This window comes from Callionymus lyra, chromosome 7 (genome assembly GCF_982586985.1).
Source record: "Callionymus lyra chromosome 7, fCalLyr1.hap1.1, whole genome shotgun sequence".
NCBI lineage: Eukaryota > Metazoa > Chordata > Actinopteri > Syngnathiformes > Callionymidae > Callionymus > Callionymus lyra.
The window spans coordinates 27,010,832-27,033,986 of NC_141824.1; the positions used below are offsets into that span (position 1 = coordinate 27,010,832).

Sequence of the window (23,155 nt, forward strand, 5' to 3'; positions counted from 1 at the left end):
TGTTCTATGTTAATCTCTGTATCCTTTGTCTTTGTTATTTTCCTTTGATCTATGTTCTTTATCTTTATCTTTAGACTTAGATTGTATCATCTTTCTCTTTATTTATCTTTGTTCATGTTCTTATTTTATTTTGATTTATTTTTTATGAAAAATTGCTGTATTTGCTGTGGCTATTGAAAAAAAACAATTTCCCGAAGGAGACCTCCTGAGGGATCAATATAGTTCTACCTTACCTTACTTTACCTTAGGTTAGTCCAACTACATCTAGCCGGAACCTCCCGCACAAGCTCAGGCTCCTTCCCCTGTTACAGTTTATAGCAAGGAGCATTGAGAGCAGCCATGATTTATACAGCAAAGTTAAAGGAGTCAGAGATGGTTGTAGATGAAGATACCAGAATAAAGGAAGAGATAAACCACCAATATGGTGTATGGATGTGATAAGTGAAGACATGTTGTGGAATGAACACAAACAAAATGCTAGAGATCAAATTATTAATAATAATGCATTTCAAAAAAGCCGCCCTACACCGACGAGCAACAAAACAAGTCAGGTTGTAATGTCCTAATTCATCCACAAGAGAGCAGGTTCAATTAATCTGTTAACCCTTATTTTGTGCAGTACTTGCTTTGACCTATAGAGGGCGACACCCGCTGATGGCAACCAGGAAGGCGGGGGCGTCGAAGAAGACCGCCGTCAGTCAGCGAACGCTCTGCGGCGTTTTCAGCTCAGTCCCTCGGTCGGTGAGGGAGAGACCGAGAACCTTTCAGGGAAGGAGTGTCAGGGGGACTATACATCTGCTGCAATGCCAACAAGCCCCTCCACGGTCTGATTCATGACAGGTAACGGTTTAACATTCATTAAAGTAGTCCGTGAACGTCTCTCGTGTTGTAGTTAGCATGATGTTGCTAACGTGTCATCGTAGTAACGCAGCGAGTTTATTCTGTCGTAAAGTAAACACGTCAACATAACAACACTTATAGACAATACATTGAACCATTGACTATATTGTGACCAGACACCATTGATTAATTTGTTTGTTAGCAAGGCTTGGGCTAGTCAGCAGCATGCAGACAAAACGGCGGTTTCTTCTATGATCTTTCCCGGAAAAAGAAATCGCATCTATTTAGTAGATCACGTTCATAAGCTCGCCAAACAAAAGCCACTGGATAACGTATCCCTTTAAACGTTTCCTAAGCTCCTTTGTGGCGTGACTGGGATTTGACTTCTGTTACTCGGGGAGAAGAATAGAGATATTCCCTGTCACTTTGTCTTGTGACTCTCTCAGTTAATAAGTGCTTCACTTCAGCTCTGAACAGGTGTGTATTGTGTTAATCCAGTTGGGATGCGTCTGATCCTCTGTAGTAATGTTTATGTTGTGAGTTTTTTTTTTAACTCGTATATGTATTTTCTCCCCACAGCATTGATCAGTCATGGAGCTCAACAAAAGACTCTGGGTGTTTTTAGTCTGCTTCTTTGTCGTTGGGGACATTTTGTGGGAAAAAGCAAATTCGCTTTCCGATGATTCCCAAGCTTTAGACAACGGTGGTATGTCAGGTGAGTCATTGTTTTTTTATTTTTTTATTTCAACATGCCAGTTGGGTTGGGCGTGGGAAAATATATTTGTGAACTCAGACCTCCTTTTAAGTACAAGTAAAAACCTTGCATGCAAAACTTGATTATGAAACTCAAAATAATCAAAATGTATCCTAACTTAAACTTAACTATGTTTTAGTGTCAAACAGTTTGAGTCGTGAGTGATGTTAACAGTGGATATGATATAAAGCAGAAACGGAGGAGACGACGAGAACTGGTTATGATAGACATGAGTTAAACACTTGCATTAACTATGGTTACGTGTTTTGTAACCACAGTATTGCTTCAGTTCTAACGTGGTCTTGCATCCTCTCACTCTCTTTTCTTGTGCATGCCCTTCCCTCGTGCTGCTGAGAAAACTTTTCAAATATACAAATGATTGGTTTTCACTTTTCCTTCAACCTTAAATTATCCATGAAATACATGAACAGTTTACAAAAGCTATGACATCAATTAATGTAACTATTAAAATAAGGTGCATTTTATTTCCAAAATGGTTACTATTATCTGATAAAGTAATGTGAATAAAAAGACAATTTTCAACCAATAGCCCCATAACTTAACATGTAACTGTTTTTTAGTGAAACATAAATGGGGACACAAAATCATTCAAGCTTACCTACTAGAGATTCATCCATTAGGCTAAAAAATGAGGAGGTAGACACCTTGTTCTCTCTGGTGTCAGAGTTCTTGTTGCCTGACACGACACTCATTTATGTTAATGTAAATTCATCTAAAAATGTCAGTTTCCAAGCTTGATTTGCATGACGTGATTCCGTTTTTAAAGAAAAAAATAAATTATCGATACAGATGTAATAATAATCAAGTAATCTGTCTCATACAAAGCAGATGTTGTTTTTTTTTGTGTCGTCAGAATTCCTAGTTAATGTTTTACTACGAGTGTATTTTAGGAGCTAAATAGCGATTGGGAAGTATTTCTTGCTCAACTTTGTGTCATGAATAGTGACTGTGCATAGTAACTGCTCTGTTACACAGTGGGAGAGTTTGTCTACCGTCGACATGTAGGCACAGAAAAGAAGTTGCGTAACTTGATCTGTTAAAAAAAAAAAGCTGCCTGGCTGGTATGTAAATATCTAATCTTATGTCCCTGGAGGGTTGCTGACCAAATTAGTAAAAAGGGGATGGATTAGATGCAAGTGTGTTACAGCTGGTTGCTCTCACCAAGGGTTTTTTGTTTGTCTAACTTGCTGTAGGCTGGACAAATGTGTTAAAGACAGCAGTGGTTTAGGCATGTGGCCCATCAAGTTCTCCTCTATGGTTATAAACCCTTCACAACAGGGAAGTTGTTTTCCCGCTTACCGCCTTGTTACTTCTGGTTTCATATGAAGAACAAGAGGGAACAAATGTAAAACAGTTGCAAGATCTATGTGCTATGCTAACACAGACTTGTGACACTTTTTGTTTTCTGTTTCTTCTCCTGCACTTGCTAAGCCACCTTGTCATAACACATTGTTCTGGGAAAGAAGAAAAGGAGGAGGAAAGGAGAAAGACTGTAAATTGGTTGTGTTGGCGGTTTAGTACATTCTTGTATGATTATTCTATGTTAAATTTTAAACTGTTATTGGGGCATATAATCAGGTTTGAAATAATAATAATGCAGCAGAAAGTGCACAATACTTCTCCAGAATTACCCAAAAGATTAGGTTTGCATAAACATGGAGTTTAAAAGGTTTTAAAAAGGAAAATTTAGGTTGAAAGAAGAATTCTGTCACCTTTTACCTACATCTATGAAAACGGTAAATTGACTTTAAACATGTCAGCAAATATTTAATGATTTGTTATTATAATTTTGAAATAGAAACAAAACCCATTGAAGTTAAATAGCCTTTAGTCTCCATTCATTCTTTCCAATGCCTCTTTTTGGTAAAGATGTCCTAGAATGGGATTATTAGACACAATGCAGTGTAGTGGGATTGAAGTACGATCTTATTTTTAGCGGCACCATAGTGAACCTCAGTGAATCTGGGAATTGGAGCATGTGTACCCAGACCCTGATACATGTATCTTGGGTAACTTAACACCCGGTATTGGTCTCCGAGCTTTAGACTTTTCACAATTTCCCACTCAAATGTTTTGACATTTTAGTTCAATTTATGCAAGGACAGGATGTTTGAAAACACATTACACAACTGTTTGCAGTCAGACATGGTTCTGCAGCTCTTTTTTGGTTCTGTTAACTGTGATTTGAGGCGTAGAACAACAAATCCCTCAGGGCAGAAAGCTGAAAAAAAAAAGAAATTAAATGTGCTCTTGCTGAACTTGAGTTGGTGATATTAGGTATTTCCAATTGTCCATTAAAGTATGTATAAATATTATATATATTAAAATGTACATTTATGTTTTTCTCCTGAATGGTTATGGACAGTGATTGTTGGAATAGAAAAAGTATTGAGTGAAAAGTAATGTGCTTGGAGCCAGTAGAAAACAGGATTACATGGTCAATGTTTTCTGCCTGATCAGCCTTGGATCTTAGTAACTAATCTTATTCAATAACTTTAGTTAGTCTTTTTATTTATTTGTGTCATAGAGCTGCCACTTATTATCATGTAGACAAGCAGTCAAAAGTTTACATGTAATTCGTGGTTTTATTTGAATTGCCTTATTTAATTATTTTCTAATAAAGTACAGTAATTTGTTAACTGAAATATTTGATCTAAACAGAAATAAGCTGTGGTTTAAACAGTCAGTTGAATAAAACATATGTTTCCTTTGTTATATAATACCTTATTGCCTGTTATTTAAAACAAAAAAGAAAGAAAAATGTAATTGTATGACGTTTACAGAAACTTCACCTCATACATTTGTCAGTGATAAATGAAACCTCAATAGTAAATGGAGGGGCCGTGAACCTTTTGTTTCTTTTTATCCTTTTCCATTGCAGGAAGCTTGAGAATCAATGTGGACATCATGATTTCAAGTCAAATGTTTGTTTACCTCATCGACAATAATGTATTTTTTTTTTTTATCTGAATTGTTTTCAACAGATTTTTGTCGCATCGACAAGCCACTATGCAATGATGAGAACGGCCTCCTCAGCTTTGAGGCAATCGGTAGCATTCACAAGCAGATGGATGATGACGCAAACGGCAATGTAGACGTAGCTGAGACAGACGGAGTAAGTGCTATTTTGTCTTACCACAAAATATGATGCTTTCAAAGCCTTCTGCAATTCCCACCCAGTTGAACAAAGTCATTAAATGGTGCATCTTTTTATGTAACAAGCTATTTTAAAATGCATTCCTATTTCCCTGTCAAATAACTGTCTTATAGTTAACCAAAATAAACTTTTTTGATGCTTGTATTGTCGATGATTTATTATTGTTTTGTTGAAATAATCAAAAAAATGGCTACAGTATTTGTAAATTAGTTTGCTATTGTATATATGTTGGATAAGCAGAAGAATGATCTTTGGTGCCTGAAAAAAGATGTTGTTGTTGTTTGCATATCTTTCATTGTCATCTTAACCTTGCAATGAGGCCTCGAACAAAGTTCGCTGTGTCAGTCTGTGGTGGCAGTTTTTTGCCTAATGTCATCAGTCATATCATTTGGACACACTAGAAATTGAATTCAATGGGCTGAATGAAGGAAAAACATTTGCCTGCTACTGTAAAATAAGCCATGGTGACTAAGGATCGTCCTATGCTGCTGATATGAGTCTGCACTTGTGGGTGTGCACAAGCATTTCTTTTATAGAAGACAACAACCTGGTGACTAAACTGGGTCAAATAAAGCAGGTTTTTTTCATAATGAACCCTCAATCATATGGAGACGTGACAACAAGTAGTAATAATACATTGGCAATGCTTCTCAACTTTAGATTTATAAAGTCAATAAAAGTATGACTGAAGACTAAACAAAGAGGAAGTCATTTCAAAATGTAAGTGTTGATCACTGGGGTCATCTTGTCAATAAATTAGTATTATAGTCATTGTACAACAGGTGTACAATAGGACAATAAATATATATTTTGATGATGGCATGTACCGTCATGTATCTAGCATGTGATGTGGCTGACAGGCTCTCTTGTTTTAGATACTTTCATTATTTTTCTGTTGTCATTTAACTAACAACATTGTCAGCCTAAAATAAATGTGAATGCTCTGTCTTTCTTAGCCATTAAATTTAAAATGTCTCCTGCTCCGTTAAGTTATTTCTAGTGTCTCTGAGTGACTAAAGCAAATGTTCACATAGTCCACAAGAATTGCATTTTCTTCTTTTATTGGCATCATAAAAGTCACAGTAGTGAAACCAGTCACACTTTACGGTGCTCACAATAAATCCAAAGCCATTAACACAAATTGCCCCACAGTCCTTTAAAAGTCAAGGCTCTGTCCTCCCTCCTTTGTACTCTTTAAGCTACCGGCTCATGCTCTCGGATACATCGTAATCTTACAACATGGTTGCTGATAGAAAGTGCTTTGTATTCAGTCTTTTATCTGGATACTGTAAGTAACTAAACCTGTCATGTCATTCTGCAGTTCCTAAGGGAAGATCTTAACTACCATGATCCTAAAGCGAAGCACAACAGCTTTCATGGGGATGACCAGTTCATTAGCGTGGAGGACTTGTGGAGTGCCTGGAAAGGTTCTGAAGGTACGTAGCTCTTGTTCTCGGTTAACAAAATGAACAGGTCCAATTTGTTCAAGACATTTCAGATAAAAAATGTGCTGATCTGTTTCAAACATTGTGTACTTTCTTTATTGAAAATACTGGCACGATAGAAGCTCAAAGAACAGCTGATTACAAAAGCAATAACGTGTCCATTCAGTTTGTCCGTTTTAAAACATGCCAAACTTAAGGTTCGGGGGCAAAACCATCCTGCTGATTTATGTGGCCTGGTACAAACTTAAATGCATATAGTATATTATACAGTATATATTCTTTATTCTATAGTTCTTATTTATTAACCACTCAAACAGTCCTAATATATTTTATGACATAGGGTATACCAGGACAAACTGCAGCCCCTTCCTGTATTTATGTGGTTCTCATAAAAATGATTATTGAGAAATGTTTAACAGTGAATCCAAATCCCTATTGTTAACAATTTATTTATTTTATATTTATATTTTATTTGTTTATTTTTCCTTGTTTTATTTTTTATTTCTGTTTCAATTAAAAATATACTTGTGAATGTTGTTTAAGTTTACTCCCTGTTTTTAATTCCTCTATAACCCCCAAATAAATGATATTACTGTTAAAGAATACCACGCCTATACTATCATATCCTATACTAGTTTCACAAAAAGTCTTCCGAGTCAAATTTAACAAAGATAACCCTGCCTGTACTGTTTTTCTTTTCTTTTTTTTCTATGGACTGCAAGTGACATGATGACAGGCTTCCTGCCAGAGGGACGGGCCTGAACTGATAATCTTTCTGTGCAAGATGTGTTCTGTGTTTTAAATGTTACGGATGTGATGCTTAACCGCCGTTTCGCCTCTGCATTTCCTCCAGTCTACCGTTGTGCTGTTCACACCACTCAACCGTATCAGTCACAAAGTAGAGAGGGCATGTTATCAGGTGTTTTCCCAGAGTAGAACTCTCAGCTCTTAGGGTGACTAGTTGATTATACCTCATCTGGTCTGTCAACATACATTTAACACGCCCTTCAATTCATTCTGTTGGCAAGCTCATCACGAGTCTCTTTCCTGTATTTTATTTGGCAAGCCTACATTCACACACCCTTCCCTTCAGCCCTGTGTTGAGAAAAATAACGCTCAGTATCAAGTTTGTATCTAATTCAAGCAGCTCTGAAGTCGGCCATTAATAAAACATATGACAGATGCACACACTAATTCAATACAAATAGTGATGTATTCAAGTGGTTTTGAAATGTATTTGACTCGATTGAAGCTCGGAAGAAATAATAAAAAAAAGGCTCCAGGATGTTTGACAAATCTGAATATGTTCAGGGTGATATTTGGTACAGTGACTCTAATGGTAATGTGATTGAAAGAGGAGGCTGCTGGTTAAACCTGAGACTTGGTAAAGAGATTGCCACTCTGAATTGAGAACATATTTGTAGAAAACGTAAGCAAATTAAAACTATACCTTCATCATAGAGTCCCATTAACTTAAAATGGATGATTGATGCACAAAAATATAATATGTTTTAATAAAACATCTGCATTTTTTTTGTTTCTTCAGTTTACAACTGGACAGTGGACGAGGTGGTGGAGTGGATCATCTCGTATGTGGAGCTCCCGCAGTATGTGGAGGCATTTCGTAGAATGAATTTCAACGGAAGTGTCATGCCAAGGTAAATTCTTAATTACCATCCTTAACTTGACTTCTTTACAATTATAATATGATTTACCTCTGCCATTATAAAAACAGTTTTTAAAAGATTGTTTGAAAATGTATTTCATTGATGATCAAGAGAGCGAGAAATAAGTTGATTATGACATGGATGTTTTAGAATTCTCATATCCTTGTGTAGGCACAATGGCTGAATGAAAGTATCTGTTCTCCCTCAGGCTTGCCGTTAAGAATACGACTCTGACAGTCTCCATTCTCAAGATGTTGGATCGGAGCCACGCTCAGAAGCTGCAGCTCAAGGCTTTGGACACTGTGCTCTTTGGGGCGCCGCTGAGTATGTGACATTTCTACGTGGGTCATGAGCAAATATTCACCAAATCTGACATTGGCTCTTTTATGTAGTGGCATTTCTTTATAACTTTTTAACTTGGTTCAGAAAAAATATTATTAGCAGTCATAAGATCCTTGTTTTACATTTGAAGGACTTCATTTAAGTAAGACCAGATTTTAAACGCAATATAATACTTGAATTTGTATTAAACAAATTAATTTAGAGGCAGAGAGATACTGCTTGGTAATACAAACAAACCATCTCACTCTCACTGTGTACTTTAGCAAAGTCCTTTTTTTATTACATAATTGTTTCAGTTTAAGAAAATCATTGAGAGCAACTCAAATTAAATTTGTTTCATGGAAAAGGCACATTCATGAGTAAAACTTAGATGGAATTATAATAGCAAAATTAGTCTAACCTGCTAAGTGATGCAACTGGGATTTTGACAACACGTGAAACGCAAATGATCTAAAAGCATTTGAGATTATAGAAGTTGCAGCAACGTGTTATATGGACACATTCAGTGTTCTTCTTGAGCCACACCGACATCTGGCCACATCCAGATCAACACCATCCACACCATTTAGAGAAGTGACGATTTAGCACCACAGCCAACAAAATTATCCTCCCCTAAATATGTTGTGAAGTATTAGTAATATTCTAAATCGTCCTTACTCTCCATAATCTAATTTTCTGACTTGATTCAAATTTGAACGTTAATATTTTGTTAACATTCATTGATTCTGGTTTCCTCATCAGTGATTTGGAAAAAGATACATTTACCGTAATTGTTGTGACACACTGAATGTGTATTTAATGATGATGAACTAGTAAAACACCACTAAAATAAATAAGTATAAATGAGTTGAATCTTTAATGGAAACATTTCATGGTTGAGGAGCAACACACCAGGATGCTGTATGAAAAGATCTGGGGCAGGAGTGAATCGTGGTCTGTGTCTGGCATGTCTCTTTGTGGGTGTGTGTTGTTAATCATGCCACAACGAAGCCATCAGTGAAGACTGTCTGGCTTTGACAGGTCCTCAGGACCATTGGTCCACTGACTTATCACAACAGCAGCACTTTTAGACACTTGTCACAATGGCATGATCCTCTCCCACTGGGCCTGGTGGACGTTAAAACAAAGTGAAGAGACCAGATTTGTCTCCTGCTGTCTTTTCTTTGTTTATTAAACAGCCCTCTTTGTTTTTCTTTGGAAGTGCTGAAGGTGTGCCTCGTGTTTCCTATAAAGAGCATGAAATGATTTATTTACAAAATCAGACTTTGTTTGAGTTTTAAACGTTTTCTTTCCAGCAGCAAACAAATATTCTGTTTATCTTTTTCAGGGCTAGGCAGCTACTGTTTTCACAAAGCTAGTAATAATGGTATTTTATAGTATTTGTACTGCTACAAAAGGGAGCAAACAAACTAGAATTAATTTACTTTGGTTAATGCTAACGAAAAAAATAAAACTTCATAGCATTTACTGAACACATTAAAAGGTAAGTTTTGGTTGTCTTTTGAATACAGGATGTGGTTTGCCTTGTTGCACAATGATTCATTACACTAGAAACTATTGGCAGGAACTTCCTCTTAGAACTTTTTATTCTAGTAGAGACAAGTAAGCAGGAGTATTCTTGTAACAAAGGTCTTATTTTTACAAGTCTCCTGTTTGACACTTGCTCATGTGACAAAATGCCATTTGTGCCACTGAACAACTCATTTAATTGTATCTTTAAATCAGATAAACTGCGAAGAAACATTGAATTATAAATTGAAAAAGAACAAAAGGTGATTGAAGCTGCAGATGCATTTGTGTCCCAAGACCTCTAATGCTAGTTGTATATCTTTTGGTGACTGCAAATTGATATATAACCAGAACAATGTGATTTCTACCCCATTCTTAGCCTTGTTGAGAGCATTTTTTATTTATTTTTTTACAGATAACTGAATTTGATTAAATGGCAATGATTAAATAGCAAATTGAATGTTTAATCAACTCTGCTTCACTGGTGGATAATTAATTCCGTTTTAAATGTAATATAGTTTTTACCTTCTTTTTCAGTGAACCGACACAACCACTTAAAGGATTTTATGCTGGTGGTGTCCATCGTGATCGGTATCGGCGGCTGCTGGTTTGCCTACATCCAGAAACGCTACTCTACGGACCACATGAAGAAGATGATGGGGGACCTGGAGGGCCTGCAGCGAGCCGAGCAGAGTCTGCACGACCTACAACAGAAGTAAAGAACTTTTTAATCCCGCACCAGTAACTTGTTGCATGACCATTCACTGTGCTTTATTTTAATGAGAGTGAATCAAGTTAATGAGGTTTTCTGCAGGAATGTCTGGTTTATGATTGGAAAATAACAAAACCTATTTATACCTATATTTATATCTTAAATTATATTATTTCTTAAGGTATTTATCACTTGCAACTGAAAAAACTCAAGAGTAGTTAATAGGTTCCTGAATAGATAAGTAATGACTCGGAAAAGGATATAAGCGAGCTAAATTGGTGAGAGATATATATTTTAGAAAAGGTATGTAAGTAATTAGTATTTATAGAGCGCTTTTCAAGACCAGGGTCAAAAAGCGCTTAAACAATCAAAATAAGTTAGGCATTGTAATCATTAAAGTTAATTGTACTGGTATAGCTCCTTCTGTTTATTGTTTTCAAGTTATTTTTTATCAAGCCTTTAAAGACGACCACTAAGGCTACATTACATTTGTGAGCATAGAGGAAGGAAATAAAGCTCCTTCACTCATGTTTTATTTATAACATGTTTAAGAAGATAGGAAGTACTTCATACAATAGACTACCACAAACCATTCAAACTATTGCTAACAATATATATATATATATATAAATGTGTATTTCTTAAATTAACAAATCGGCAAACACCGAAATATGGGTACACAATAGTTTCCTGTGATTATAGGGTATTTACTTACATTTATTTAGATTCTACATCAAAGGCAGTGCATTTAGGCTTCCTTGATTTATCTATTCGCCCAGTTTCCAGACTTGCAGACACTAGTCAAGAGGCCAGGAACAATCCAGGCTGGTCACAGACTACTCACATTTACTCCTTCAACAATTTAGCGTCTCAAATGACCTCTGCATGCACCCTTTTGCTCATATTCCACACTTTTTCCCGACACCACATTGCCATACTTTGTAAAAAACTTTTCAAGATAATTTAAAATAATTAATTACTTAATCTGGACTTGTTACATACCTTCTTCTTTATCATGCATTTGTCCTACCAATGAGACTCGAGTATTCATGTGGTCCTTCACACATTCCCTACTGACATGTAATAACTCGTCAAACATACACACGCATATTCCTACATACTTGTACAACATAGCCAAATACCTTCACGACTATTTCCTCCTCTGAGATAACACTGTTTAAACTGAACGTAGAGTTAAAAAGAGTACCGGATGAAAATCAAAGTTTAAAAAGGCATTTCTATTTTGAGCTAAAACATCCATGAATGTGGGGAATGTGCTGTCGGAATCGCACCTTGTTTTTATACCTTCAAAGGATATTTTGATAATGTGCCATTTTCTCATTTTCAGATCGGTTCACTTTAAGAGCCACATGCTGTCAACTGACTAAAACTGTACAAATCCCCCCATTACTTTGACTCTAATTTGAGTTCTGTTTTTTTGGTATGCATCTAGAAGGATTGTGCGGTTCACTTACTTTGTTGCTAGAAAGATGAGCCTTACAAAACAGATAAATCTTTTGATAAGACTACAGTTGTTTAGCGTTTATATTTTTCACATCATAACGATTTTAATTCTCAAAAACCTTTTCTTCCTAGTCATAGCCATTTAAAGTAATTTTTCTCTTTGTATACCACTTGAGTTTTTATTTGCATACCTGTCTGGACCAGTTTATTTTTATGCTAGCTGTACGACAATCATGCCAGACTCCTTAACAAGGGAAAGCTAAAGTTGACATGTGTCAAATATTGAGTTATATAATTATAATAATTATAATTTGCATGTAAGTTTATATTTACTTTAAGAGGGATATATGTTCCTTTTATTACTTTCTGTAAAACGTTTTTTTCTCGTTGGATAACATTTATTTCTTCATTAATTAAAAATTATCTTATATCAATGTCCTAGCAAGGATCAAGGTTTCGTAAATACCGCAGTGTCTGTTAGCCTAAGCAAGATATTGGAAAACCATCGGGTCAGTCGATCATGGTAAAGGTGTGATAAATTGCTTGCAAGTATTGACGGGTTAATGAGGCCTCATGATACAGTTTATTCATTTTAAAAGGCCACTAGATGGCACTCTCTGCTTCATATTCGGCTGTGATCAACTAATTCAATGAAATCAGGCATCATTTTTAAACTGAGAGTTACATCTAGTGGCCTTTTTCAAAATATATCATTATACATCATGATACAGTTGAAGCTTTATCATCAACCTTTCACTACTAGCAAGTCCAAAACGAGGTCAAGCTTTTTGTTAAATTCAGACTGACAACTGACTTTTAATACTGAAGAAGTGTGTTGACTAAGCTCATCATCCTAGATAAGAATTATTATTCTTTCCATTTTAGTGACTTAATGTGCTTTTCAATTGTCCTGAAGACTGTTTTCAGACCAAAAAAGTACATTGACATCCGTTTTTATTTAGTATTTCCTTCCCAATAGTTCTCCTGCCCTCATTGCTACACACATGAGCTGCTCTTTGTTTCAAACGGCTGTTTCTGAAACACGAGCTGGTACGCTCTGCTGAACAGCAAATAGACTGAAAAAGAAGGTTTATATTTCACTGAACGGACTTAGGTTGGGTCAACCATGGGGTATTTGTTTTCCGCCCTGGTATACCTCCTCATATGGTAATGTTCCAATTGAACTTTTTACTCCCTGCACATCTCTATATAAGCTGCTGCAAAGCTGAACGTCTAACAAAACCATCTGCAGTGAAGAGTGTCAAATATGAGATGCTACATTACTTTATTGCTCCGACTGATTATTGAATAACCTTCTGCCAATGACACACAGAACCGGTGTTTGATAACAGCTTTATAAATAACCAACACTTGTTACGGTTGACTGTGGAGCGACATGAAGCTTTGTTCAGGCGACAGAGTTGGAGTGTTATGACAACATACCTCTGTTTATCGGATTAGCGATTGATCCCTTTCGTCATGAAAAAAGTGTCGATGACTTTAAACTGTTGTGTCCGCCAATCTAAAAGTTCTATTTTGTCTTGTTAGAGATTGTTTTGATCTTTTTCACCAGTAATTAGTGACTGGATTCAGTCAAACACAGCTGCTTGACATCTGGATTAAGCGGTTCTGCTGATCTGGCCATGGCTCAACCATGAGGACTATTTTGCGTTGGTTGCACTCCAAGCAGAGAGATAAAGTGTGAGAGAGGTATGTCCTCTGTAGCTGTGCCTTTGCTTCTGATCCCAACTGCCAGCTGCTCTCTTTCCATACCTTCAAACAACCCATGGTGGTATCAAGTAGCCCAGTCCCAGCCACGCTTCCCCTCAAGAGACAGTAGGAGGAGGCTCTGGCTGAGCTGGTGTGACAATGACGCCTGACGCAGCTCACTAGTGCGTTACCAACAATATAACTAAATAAAGGGACAACAAGACACCATTTGGCTGAGTAATGTGGTGTTCAAACTTTTTTAAATGAATGTTGAGTAACATAAAAACTAGACGACAAAAGTCTGAGGCTCTGCCAGTGCTTTCAAATCCAAGTGACAGAGGTCACGGTCCAAGCATTAGCACCAACATTTTCCATGGCCAGTCATCTGGATCACCTTTCATTCCTCTGTTTTGCTGCTGCGCAACCTCTCAGCGGCTTAAATTCTTTTTTATTTTCAATGACATTTAGAACAAACTTTTAAAATATCCTGTCATGACTAACTATAGAACAATCCACAGCACATATTCTGGTTACTACACAAGCATTGAGTCCTGCACTATACTGTTCTAAATTTGCTGGTCGACAGCTGGTCTGTGTGCTTGCTCTGCTACCTCTAATGTCCGAGTGACCCAGCAGCTTATCCAGAATAGATGTCTTCTATATGTTGGCCATCACTTCCGGTGATGCATCGCTGATGCATGTCCTACATTCTACACATGCATGCTCATCATGCGCTCATAAATCAAGGTGGGATCTGACAAAGAATTTGACACTTATTACGACTAACAGCAGCTTTGAAAATCTATGACGCAAGTGGGGGAATATTTTACTCTATTTGAAGTTTCCTCTCCTTGAACCAATCAAAGTATTTCACCTGATGCGACAAAGTAATTTTTAGTTGTTAAATTTCAGGTTGCAGATTGCCCAAGAGGAGCACCGCACTGTGGAGGTGGAGAAGGTGACCCTGGAGCAGAAGCTCAGGGACGAGATCGACACTGCCAAACAGGAAGCCCACCGACTCAGAGAGCTGAGAGAGGGCACTGAGAACGAACTGAGCCGCCAGAAGTATGCGGAGGAGGAGCTTGATCAGGTACCATAGCTGCTCACCAGCTTAAATGAGGTTTCTAGCATCTAATGGGTTTGTGAGACACTTCCCCAAATGGTGCTTACAAGGAAATCTAATTGTTGCATCAACCTCATAGTGATGTATTTCAAGCCACTTCCCCTAAACTATACTATTGTCACACAAGAGCTGACTTGAGCAGTGTGCTTCTTCGAGTTGGACAAACGCCGTAGGGTTTGTCAACATTCTATAGAAATATTCAAGTACAACATAGTCAGTTGTTGCTCAACGTTGAAACGTAAAGTATTTGCAACTTTCTCTGTAGAAAATGTATTGCTACTGCAGGTTTGCAGCTTGTCAAGAAATAATTCTATTAATTTGTTGTGTATTTTAGAAACTAATGTACATGGAGTATTGAGCTCTAGAGTTGTATTTTGGGTTAAGTGTTTCATGTAAGAATAGTGCTCTGCACAGAAGCAGACATACAGTAGTCGTGGTCCAATCTGAATAGCGTCTCCTTGCAGCTTTGTCGTAAAATTGGATGTGTTAATCTGCCACCTGAAGCTTTTGACATTTGTCATAGGTTCGCATGGCGCTGAAAAAGGCTGAAAGGGAGCTGGAGTCACGGAGTGGCTGGTCACCACCCGAGTCCCTTCAGAAGTGGCTGCAGCTCACCCATGAGGTGGAAGTGCAGTACTACAACATCAAGAAGCAGAATGCAGAAAAGCAGCTGCTGGTGGCGAAAGAAGGGGTAACTATTATTAACTGTTCTAATAACATTTAATCTTTTCATGCATTTGCTTAAATGTTTTTGATTAATTTGTATTTACTACAAACGTTTCATAGGCGGAAAAGATAAAGAAAAAGAGGAACACGCTTTTTGGTACATTCCACGTCGCTCACAGCTCTTCCCTTGATGATGTGGACCACAAGATACTGGCAGCAAAGTGAGCAACTCTGTCATGCTTGAACTAAGAGTGGCACTGCATTTGTGCTTAAACTGAAAATGCAAAAACTTAGATATATTACAAAAACTGCTTGCTAGCATACATTTATAATCCATTCCTTTATGTTATTACAAAATTGAATACAGTTTGAAATTAGATCCAGACATTACCTTGGAAAAGAGAATAATACAATAAATAATGCACAAAACTCTTTCCCCACCTATTAAGACAATATTCAACACGAGTTTGAAACCTAAACAAGTTTTAAAAAGGTTTTTTATAATGAAATGATATTTGTCCAAACAAATGAACAATTAGCTAGTATCAGAATTGAAATTACATTTCTCTAAACCAAGTACCATTTCCCCAACTCGAGGTTAAATTAAATTGCTAGATCAAGTGTTAAAAGTAAAGTTTCTGTTTTTAAAAAAAAAAAAAAAATTAAGAATATAAAGGCATTGAATTAGTTAAGAACACTTCACACTAACAATCAATCAACAATAGTTTAAAATATGTCAATGCTTTTGTCAACCTCAAAAACTTCAACAATTGATACAAATGATGTATTGTGTCCTTTTTGAAACTGTGAAGATGTATTAATTTCTTCTGAACACTGATATGACTGCTGTCATGCTAAAATAAATATTTAGTTTTCTCCACTAACCGTCTCGTATTTCATAGGCAAGCCCTGGGCGAGGTGACAGCTGCTCTGCGTGAGCGGCTGCATCGCTGGCAGCAGATCGAGATCCTCACAGGCTTCAACATCGTCAACAACCCGGGCCTGCCCTCGCTGGCCACCTCCCTCAACCTGGACCCCAGCTTCATGGGCGGCAGGGCCACACCACAACACTTCATCATGACTGATGACATGGACGACCTGGACGAGGATATTCTGCCCGGTACTCTGCAATGTAAGAGTTCATCCGAATCTCTCAGCTCCTCTGTGGGAATTAGCAAACGAAGCACTAAAAATTCCAAGGCAGTGCTCGGAAAATCCAAAAATCATCATACATGAGAATTTTGAAGTCCTTTCATTTGATGGTAGTCGGGGTCTAAAACTCACTCAAAGTCAGCGTGTTTGTACGTGTGACTTGGGAAGCAACACTTTTTCACTTGGATGCCTTCTGTTAACTGTTTTCACGTGAACTGAAGTCGATTCGTCTGGATATAAAACTGTCAAAATATACTTTTAATGACAGCAACTTTTGTGCAGCAGTATTTGTGTGTGGATGTTTGTGTGAAGTTCTTAATCGTGAAGCTCCTCTACTTGGCTCTATTGGTGGGCACGAACGGAAACTGACATCCTTTGAAGCTACATTGTTATTGCGCATATCAACAGCTGAACCCTTTTTGCTGCTGTAACTGTGAGTAAGTAACTGTTAATCGCACTCCTTATCTCACTTCCCGTCTCTTCCTTCACCACGTTTTCTGTCATATGGCACCCCCCGCTGTCTCAATGGCCCAACTACAGATTGCACCCGAATGTTGGAGCGGCGATCCAGCGACCTGTGGTCCGTCGGGTCGGACTGTCAGCCCGCGTGGAAATATCCCGGTTGGCCATTTATTTAATGTCCCAGTTCCACCCCTGTGTTCCCCCTCACTCCCACACCCAAGCATGGACACAGCTGGAAGGAGCAGATCCCGCTCCAAGCTGCATCCATCTAAAAACTCCCCTGACCTTTTCTGTAGCTGCTTGCTCACCAGATTTATTTTTAATTGCCACACCTCCCAGTTATCTCCCTTGTTCTCTTCCCACAGTGATTTGTGGCTTTTTGTTCTACATGGGCTTTCACGAGCAGGGTGTCAATTATTACATTGAAGTAGGACAATGATTTTATTTATTTAATCTTTGCTGTGTAAATTATAACACATCACTCTTGATTCTCTCAACTGAAGTGGAGATACTACAGAATGTTGGGATTTTATTCTGAATATTTTGACGTTTTGTCACTCAAAGTAGAACTGCCAGGCTCTCAACTCCTGATCTCATCGATGTCTTGTAATGTTTTAAAGTAATTTATAAATTTTGTGCAGCTCAGAAGTTATTTGAATATATATTGTTTGGTAGAAAATGATTTAAATCCTAATATAAGCTAAATCATCTCCAATATATGTCGCTATGATAAGGGTTAAAACTTTGCCATTCCAGAGGCTGTTTTTACTCATTCTTAAATATTACCTGTATCAATTTGTTTGTGCGACAAATCCCAGATAATTATTATGCTAAAATTAGTATTCAAGAACTGAAACATGGACTTTTATCTGGTTCTTAGAGTTCTTCAAGTAGCGCCAATAGCTTCATCCTTTAGAGTGGATCCCTAATTGACATCCACTCTCCTGAGAATTAAATGCAAAGAAGCTTTAGGTTGGTCTGTTTACATGTTTTATGGCTACATGTTGTCAAAAAGGTTGTTTTTAGATTGTCATATGTGAGCACCAGAGACACCAAATACAGCCCTTTTCTACATTTGAGCTTGAATGCTAATTCTGTAATGCTGCTTTGCCATCTTAAGCGATAAATATCAGCTACTCCCAACACCTGTGTCTTTCCACTCCTCGTTCTGTGATTCTTTTTTTAAACTGTTGTTTTTTTTGCTTGCAGCTCCCAGTATGATCTCGCTTCGCCAGCGCTACATGGATCCGCAGCTAGCCATGGGCTCCCAGAGGTTGGTAGACAGCTGCCTGACGTTGAGTCAGCAGGGAGAGGGTTCTTCATACCCATCCAGGTCTAAGGCTCCATTCAGGCAGACGCGTAGCCAGTCTTTCAGTCAGCTGGACAATCTTCCCCTGCCTCCTCTTTCCTCTGCCGTCTCCCATCCCTCCATCATCTGCACCTCCAACCCTCTTCCTCAGTCGCTCTCATCCTCAGTCTCCTGCCTTCCCAGCTCTGTGGGCGGCGCTCATTCCTCCCATATATATCACACCTCTTTCCAGCCCATGGACCCCATTCCCGATTTGACGTACTCGGACGTCTGCAAAGACTTGTGTGACGACAGTGCTGGGTACTCGTCTCTTTTCAGTTCTCCACACACCGCATGTGCGTGGTTGCCGTTCATTCACCACCTGCTGTCATTTTTCTTAACATTCCAGAAGTACATCACAGGTTTTCCCACCTTTCTCCATGCTGCTTTCACCTTTTTTTCTTCTAAAACTAACAATTTTCCAGGCTGTTTTTGTTTGTCTTTGACTTGACATATGTGGTTAATTCTCTCTGTGTGCTGGGTAAATGAAAACACATTTTCGAAACAAGGTTCCAGCTCCTAATAAGTGACAAAAAGGTTCACTTTAAAACTGTATTTAGGTCAATGTGCTGGGTCTTTTTTGACAATAATTGGCTACTCTTGGAGTCAAAAAGGTCCCTGATGTAGAGTTGTATCTAGATAGACCTTAGTCTCCCTTAACTAGAAAGTAAGTAGAGGAATAATATAAATGAACTACGTTTGTTACACCACAGATACAAATCCTACATTGTCAATTACCTTTAAATTATTTCCAGAGGGAATTTATCTCTCCATCTTTCATTGGGTTTCAACAGGGCCTCCCCCCACAGGCAAAAACACCCAACTAGGAAGTTCAGGAGACATCCTATACCTAATTTACCTCAACTGATCCCTCTCAATGTGAAGGTACAGTAGCTCCAAATCCAATAGGATGCTGAGTTTCTTGATAAGTTATTCAAAATGTTTGTATTTAAATGAACAAAACTAAAAGGGTGAATACAGTGTTGCTGAAACTGGTGTTTCCAAAGGGTGTTTTCTTTAAACAAAATATTGCTTTAGTAGCAAAGGTCAACTCTGGCATGACAGGACTCATTTATGGGGTGTTTCTCTCTTATCCTGTCTCTCGTCATTTCACAGGGACCTCAACCGCTCAGATTCGGACTCCTCTCTCTCCCTCTCGCAAGTTGGAGATCGGCTTTCTGCTTTCAGCTCCAAAGGCCACTTGATAAAGCCCACCTCTCTGTTACATGGCATGTCGGGGGATTCCATCTCGCTGAATGCATTCACTCCAAATGGAGGGAATCGCATCCACGACATGGGACCCGCAGAGCCCTCCAGCCCCGACAGCCCGCTGCTGATGAAGCGGATGCAAGGCATGGAAAAGTCGCCCAGCCTGGGTGAGATAAACAGCCTATCCGAGTCCTCGCGTTCCTTCAGCCCCAACTCCACTGAACCAGAAACCCCGTCGCCAACCGGAGCAGCGGGAGTCAAGGGAAGCAGCCGCATCCCGCAGCTGAGCTCCAAGAAGAGCCCGTTGGAGGAGGACAGCGGCTCTACGGGCGAAGACACAGATTCCACAGCCAGCCGCAAGAAACACACCTTCAAGATCTTCAAGAAGCAGAAAAAATAAGTGCTACTGGACTTTCTCTGACTCACTTCCTTCTCTGAGAAGAAAAAAAAAACCTCCAGATGAATCGTCCAATCATTCTGTAGGTGCGCCACCTACTGGAGCGTGGGAGCAACCGGCTGTTGAATTTTAAATGTCCATGTCGAGTACATCGGGATTGGGTGCGGTTTGTATATCGGAATGTAAACTATTATTTATTCAGCAGGACATAGTCCCACTCCCAAAGGGAAACGTGTCGCCCTGTTTTTTTTTTCTTTCAACCTTTTTCTTGCATGTCTTCACTATGGTTTGACTGATACTCGAATGCTCTAGGTGTTTGCTCGGTTCTCTGTTGTTAACCTGCTTTGGAAACATTTGATGTTTTGTTTTTACTACCTAAACACAAACATAACTTCGATTCCCAAAATGAAAACGCACACCTTTTGCTTCCTCTTTTTTTCCATTTGTTTTTTTCCCATCTATTTGTCATGGCTTAGCGAAGGGTTACACGATTTACTAGTGGCTTTGAGTTCAGATATCCGATCAGGAAATTATCATTTTATTTTTGTAAACATCCGTTTTATTTACCTACATTTCAAGTGGGTATGAATCTTGTCGGTATGTGTTGAAAATTTAATATTATGGGGACAGAGTATTTAAGTAATTTAAAGGTTATTCCAAAGGTTTCCATGCCTGGTAAATACCTGTACCACACCAAAAATGTATTTTTAGTCATAACAAAAATTCTGTTAAAATTTGGTTGGCCATTCTTTATGGGGTTGTTTAATTTCTCCATAAATGTTGTAAGCCATTATATCATGCTTTTATTATTATTTACTCTGCTCTTTTTGTTGGCTTTAAATTCTGATACAGGTGGTGAATCTGAGAGTTGCTGGGAAGGGCTACAAGTACCTGTAGTTAGTCTTGAAGACCAAGAATCGCATCAAAAGTGCCAAACCCGGCCAAAGGCCAAAGCCTTTCTGTGTCATGAATGTTCCAGGACAATGTTTATCGGTGAACAATCGCCGACACAGTCAGTTTACATTTGTTGTTCATAAGTATTACTATCGATACAAAATCCAGAGTCTGTGTCGCTGACTACACGAGCACATAACTATGCAGTAGTTGTAGGTATGTTGGATAAACAACCAAAAATGTGCTTAATTGACAATACGGACTTATGTATACAGAATTTAAGGGCAAAAGGTCAAATATTGTTAAAAAATAAGTGCTGGTTGACTGAGGATCGATGTCAATGTATCACTATTGTTGTTTGTTGCTAGACGGACTGTTAATGTGATGCACCCGTGTTTACCAGGCGGGTCTGAATTTCAGTCAATACCTTAGGTTTTTAACCTATTATTGTTGAAATGTAAACACGGTTTAATCATCACAATACAGAGTCATGATATTATGTGGTGGCAGCATTTGTCGAGTTTGTCGAGGGCTAAGAAGCTCTAAAGCTATCAAAGGACATACGACATTCCGCATCCGCATTGGGGGCTCAAGGATTGGACTTTAAAAAATGTTTCGTTTTTAAAAACCAAAATATACTTGGTGTATTTTCATCGCATGGCCCTGTCGTAGCCAACTCCTTGTAACACCGAAAGTACGCGTGTGTGTGGAAAACATTTTGAATATTTAAAAATATTTCTTACCGGTACTTTTTAAAAAGTGTCATTTATACCCTTTTTGCACGACGGCTGTTAAGAAACTCTGCCACCGGAACGTGTGGGTGTGTCTACCTGTCTGCTCCCAATACATTGCACCGTTGTTGATGCATGTCAGCAGCACGACGTCGCCTTCACTTCTCCCTATGTTTATAGCTCCTGTTGATGAATACCTGGCGTATATTTGTAAAGAGAAAAAAAAGATACTTTTGCATCTTTCTGTGGTGGATCTGAACTTTTATGGCACTCCTGCATGATAGCAATAAAGTATTTTAAATGAAACAAAGGTTGCTTTGAACTAATTGACTGTGTTGCTTGTTGATTCCCTCTTATTAGAACCACTGGCTGCAAACTCCATTTTTTTTTTACTGCCACAGTTTGCACTTTTTATTGACAAGCTGAAATATCCGTTTTTGCCTGGTTAACTTGGATATGAAGGTTTGCCTTAGTGAGGGTCGAAAGAAGGACAAAAAATAATAATGAAAAATTATTATATATTATTATAATTTATTCATTCTTCACACACACATGCAGATGAATGGTCTTTGGTAAAAAAACATTTTAAAGATGATTTTATTAGACTGATGTCCTCAACTCCATGCCAGTTATAGCATAAATCTGTAATATTTCACAATATCATATGAATAAGATAGTTTAAAAAATATATATATTTGTTGGGATGTTAGTCTACATCCTCTAGATCTTTGGAAGTATTCGATTGTGGATAAATATTGATATATAAACCTGTCATCTTTGACATTTATATAAGAGTCATAGCTTAAATGTTATGTTTTAATTATCAATTTATTTAAAATTTAAATTCAAAATCTTTAACCTCCCATATTTAATGATATTTAAGAAAAAAAATAAATGAACTGATAACTAATTTAAAAAAGGACCAGCAAATGTGGACTTTAAACAGTATAGTGTACATCCGTGATGATAAAGGATCACAAGGAAGACGCAGCTGAGTCAATGCTCTTCAATTGAAAGACAAACGTTTATTTCCTCCTACTGAGGGGAATTTACCGTACAGTTTAGCAAGAACTCTCCATATTTAAATTTGGCTCTAGTGTGAAGAAACCCAAGCGATAGTAAGATTGACAGCAGAATGATGTCAGCGCTGTATTTGTATTAAAATGTTAACATTGTTAAGTTACGATGACTCGATCACACGTTGTTAGACTCATTGCTGTCAGGAAAGACAGACCCGCCTTATGTTGATTCTGATTGGTTAATATTGCGTCGTCACTTCCGTGATAGACCCGCCTTTTGTTGCTTCTGATTGGTTAATATTTAGTGGGTCCTTCTGGGATTGGCTTGTTTTATGCAAACGGACTAAAGTTCATTAACATGAAAATATAAATATAGAGTATTTATTGGGTCAATATAAGCGTGAGAAAAACAAAGAATATTTTTATTTAAGGCCAAAATGGAGATTTTAAATATTGTATTGTATATTTCTTAGTCTTATCTCTTTTTTTCCCTGATTGAAATTAAAACCTTTTCTGGTCTTACCTTTATCTGT

General features: G+C 37.9%; 1 protein-coding gene across 4 annotated transcripts; it reads left to right on the top strand.

Moving 5' to 3' along the window:
- The first annotated feature begins 680 nt into the window (after nt 1-680).
- On the top strand, nt 681-21,913 carry stim1a (stromal interaction molecule 1a). Of its 4 annotated transcripts, none has more exons than XM_087796467.1 (14): nt 681-840; nt 1,420-1,555; nt 4,600-4,730; nt 6,094-6,208; nt 7,764-7,875; nt 8,093-8,208; nt 10,273-10,450; nt 14,534-14,711; nt 15,268-15,435; nt 15,531-15,631; nt 16,313-16,542; nt 17,103-17,183; nt 18,234-18,633; nt 19,489-21,913. In XM_087796467.1, the coding sequence occupies exons 2-14, from the start codon at nt 1,432-1,434 to the stop codon at nt 19,979-19,981; spliced, it is 2,427 nt and encodes an 808-aa protein (XP_087652593.1). In that variant the 5' UTR covers nt 681-840; nt 1,420-1,431; the 3' UTR covers nt 19,982-21,913. The 4 variants fall into 4 exon arrangements, with proteins under 4 accessions (XP_087652593.1, XP_087652590.1, XP_087652591.1 ...); XM_087796464.1 differs by having other exon boundaries at nt 18,234-18,297; XM_087796466.1 differs by lacking the exon at nt 17,103-17,183 and having other exon boundaries at nt 682-840; nt 18,234-18,297.
- Nucleotides 21,914-23,155: the final 1,242 nt, after the last annotated feature.

Coding starts and splice junctions, on each gene's coding strand:
- stim1a (XM_087796467.1), top strand. CDS start 1,432: ATGGAGCTCAACAAAAGACTCTGGGTGTTTTTAGTCTGCTTCTTTGTC. Junction 14,712..15,267: donor CGGAGGAGGAGCTTGATCAG/GTACCATAGCTG, acceptor CATTTGTCATAG/GTTCGCATGGCGCTGAAAAA. Junction 18,634..19,488: donor TTGTGTGACGACAGTGCTGG/GTACTCGTCTCT, acceptor GTCATTTCACAG/GGACCTCAACCGCTCAGATT.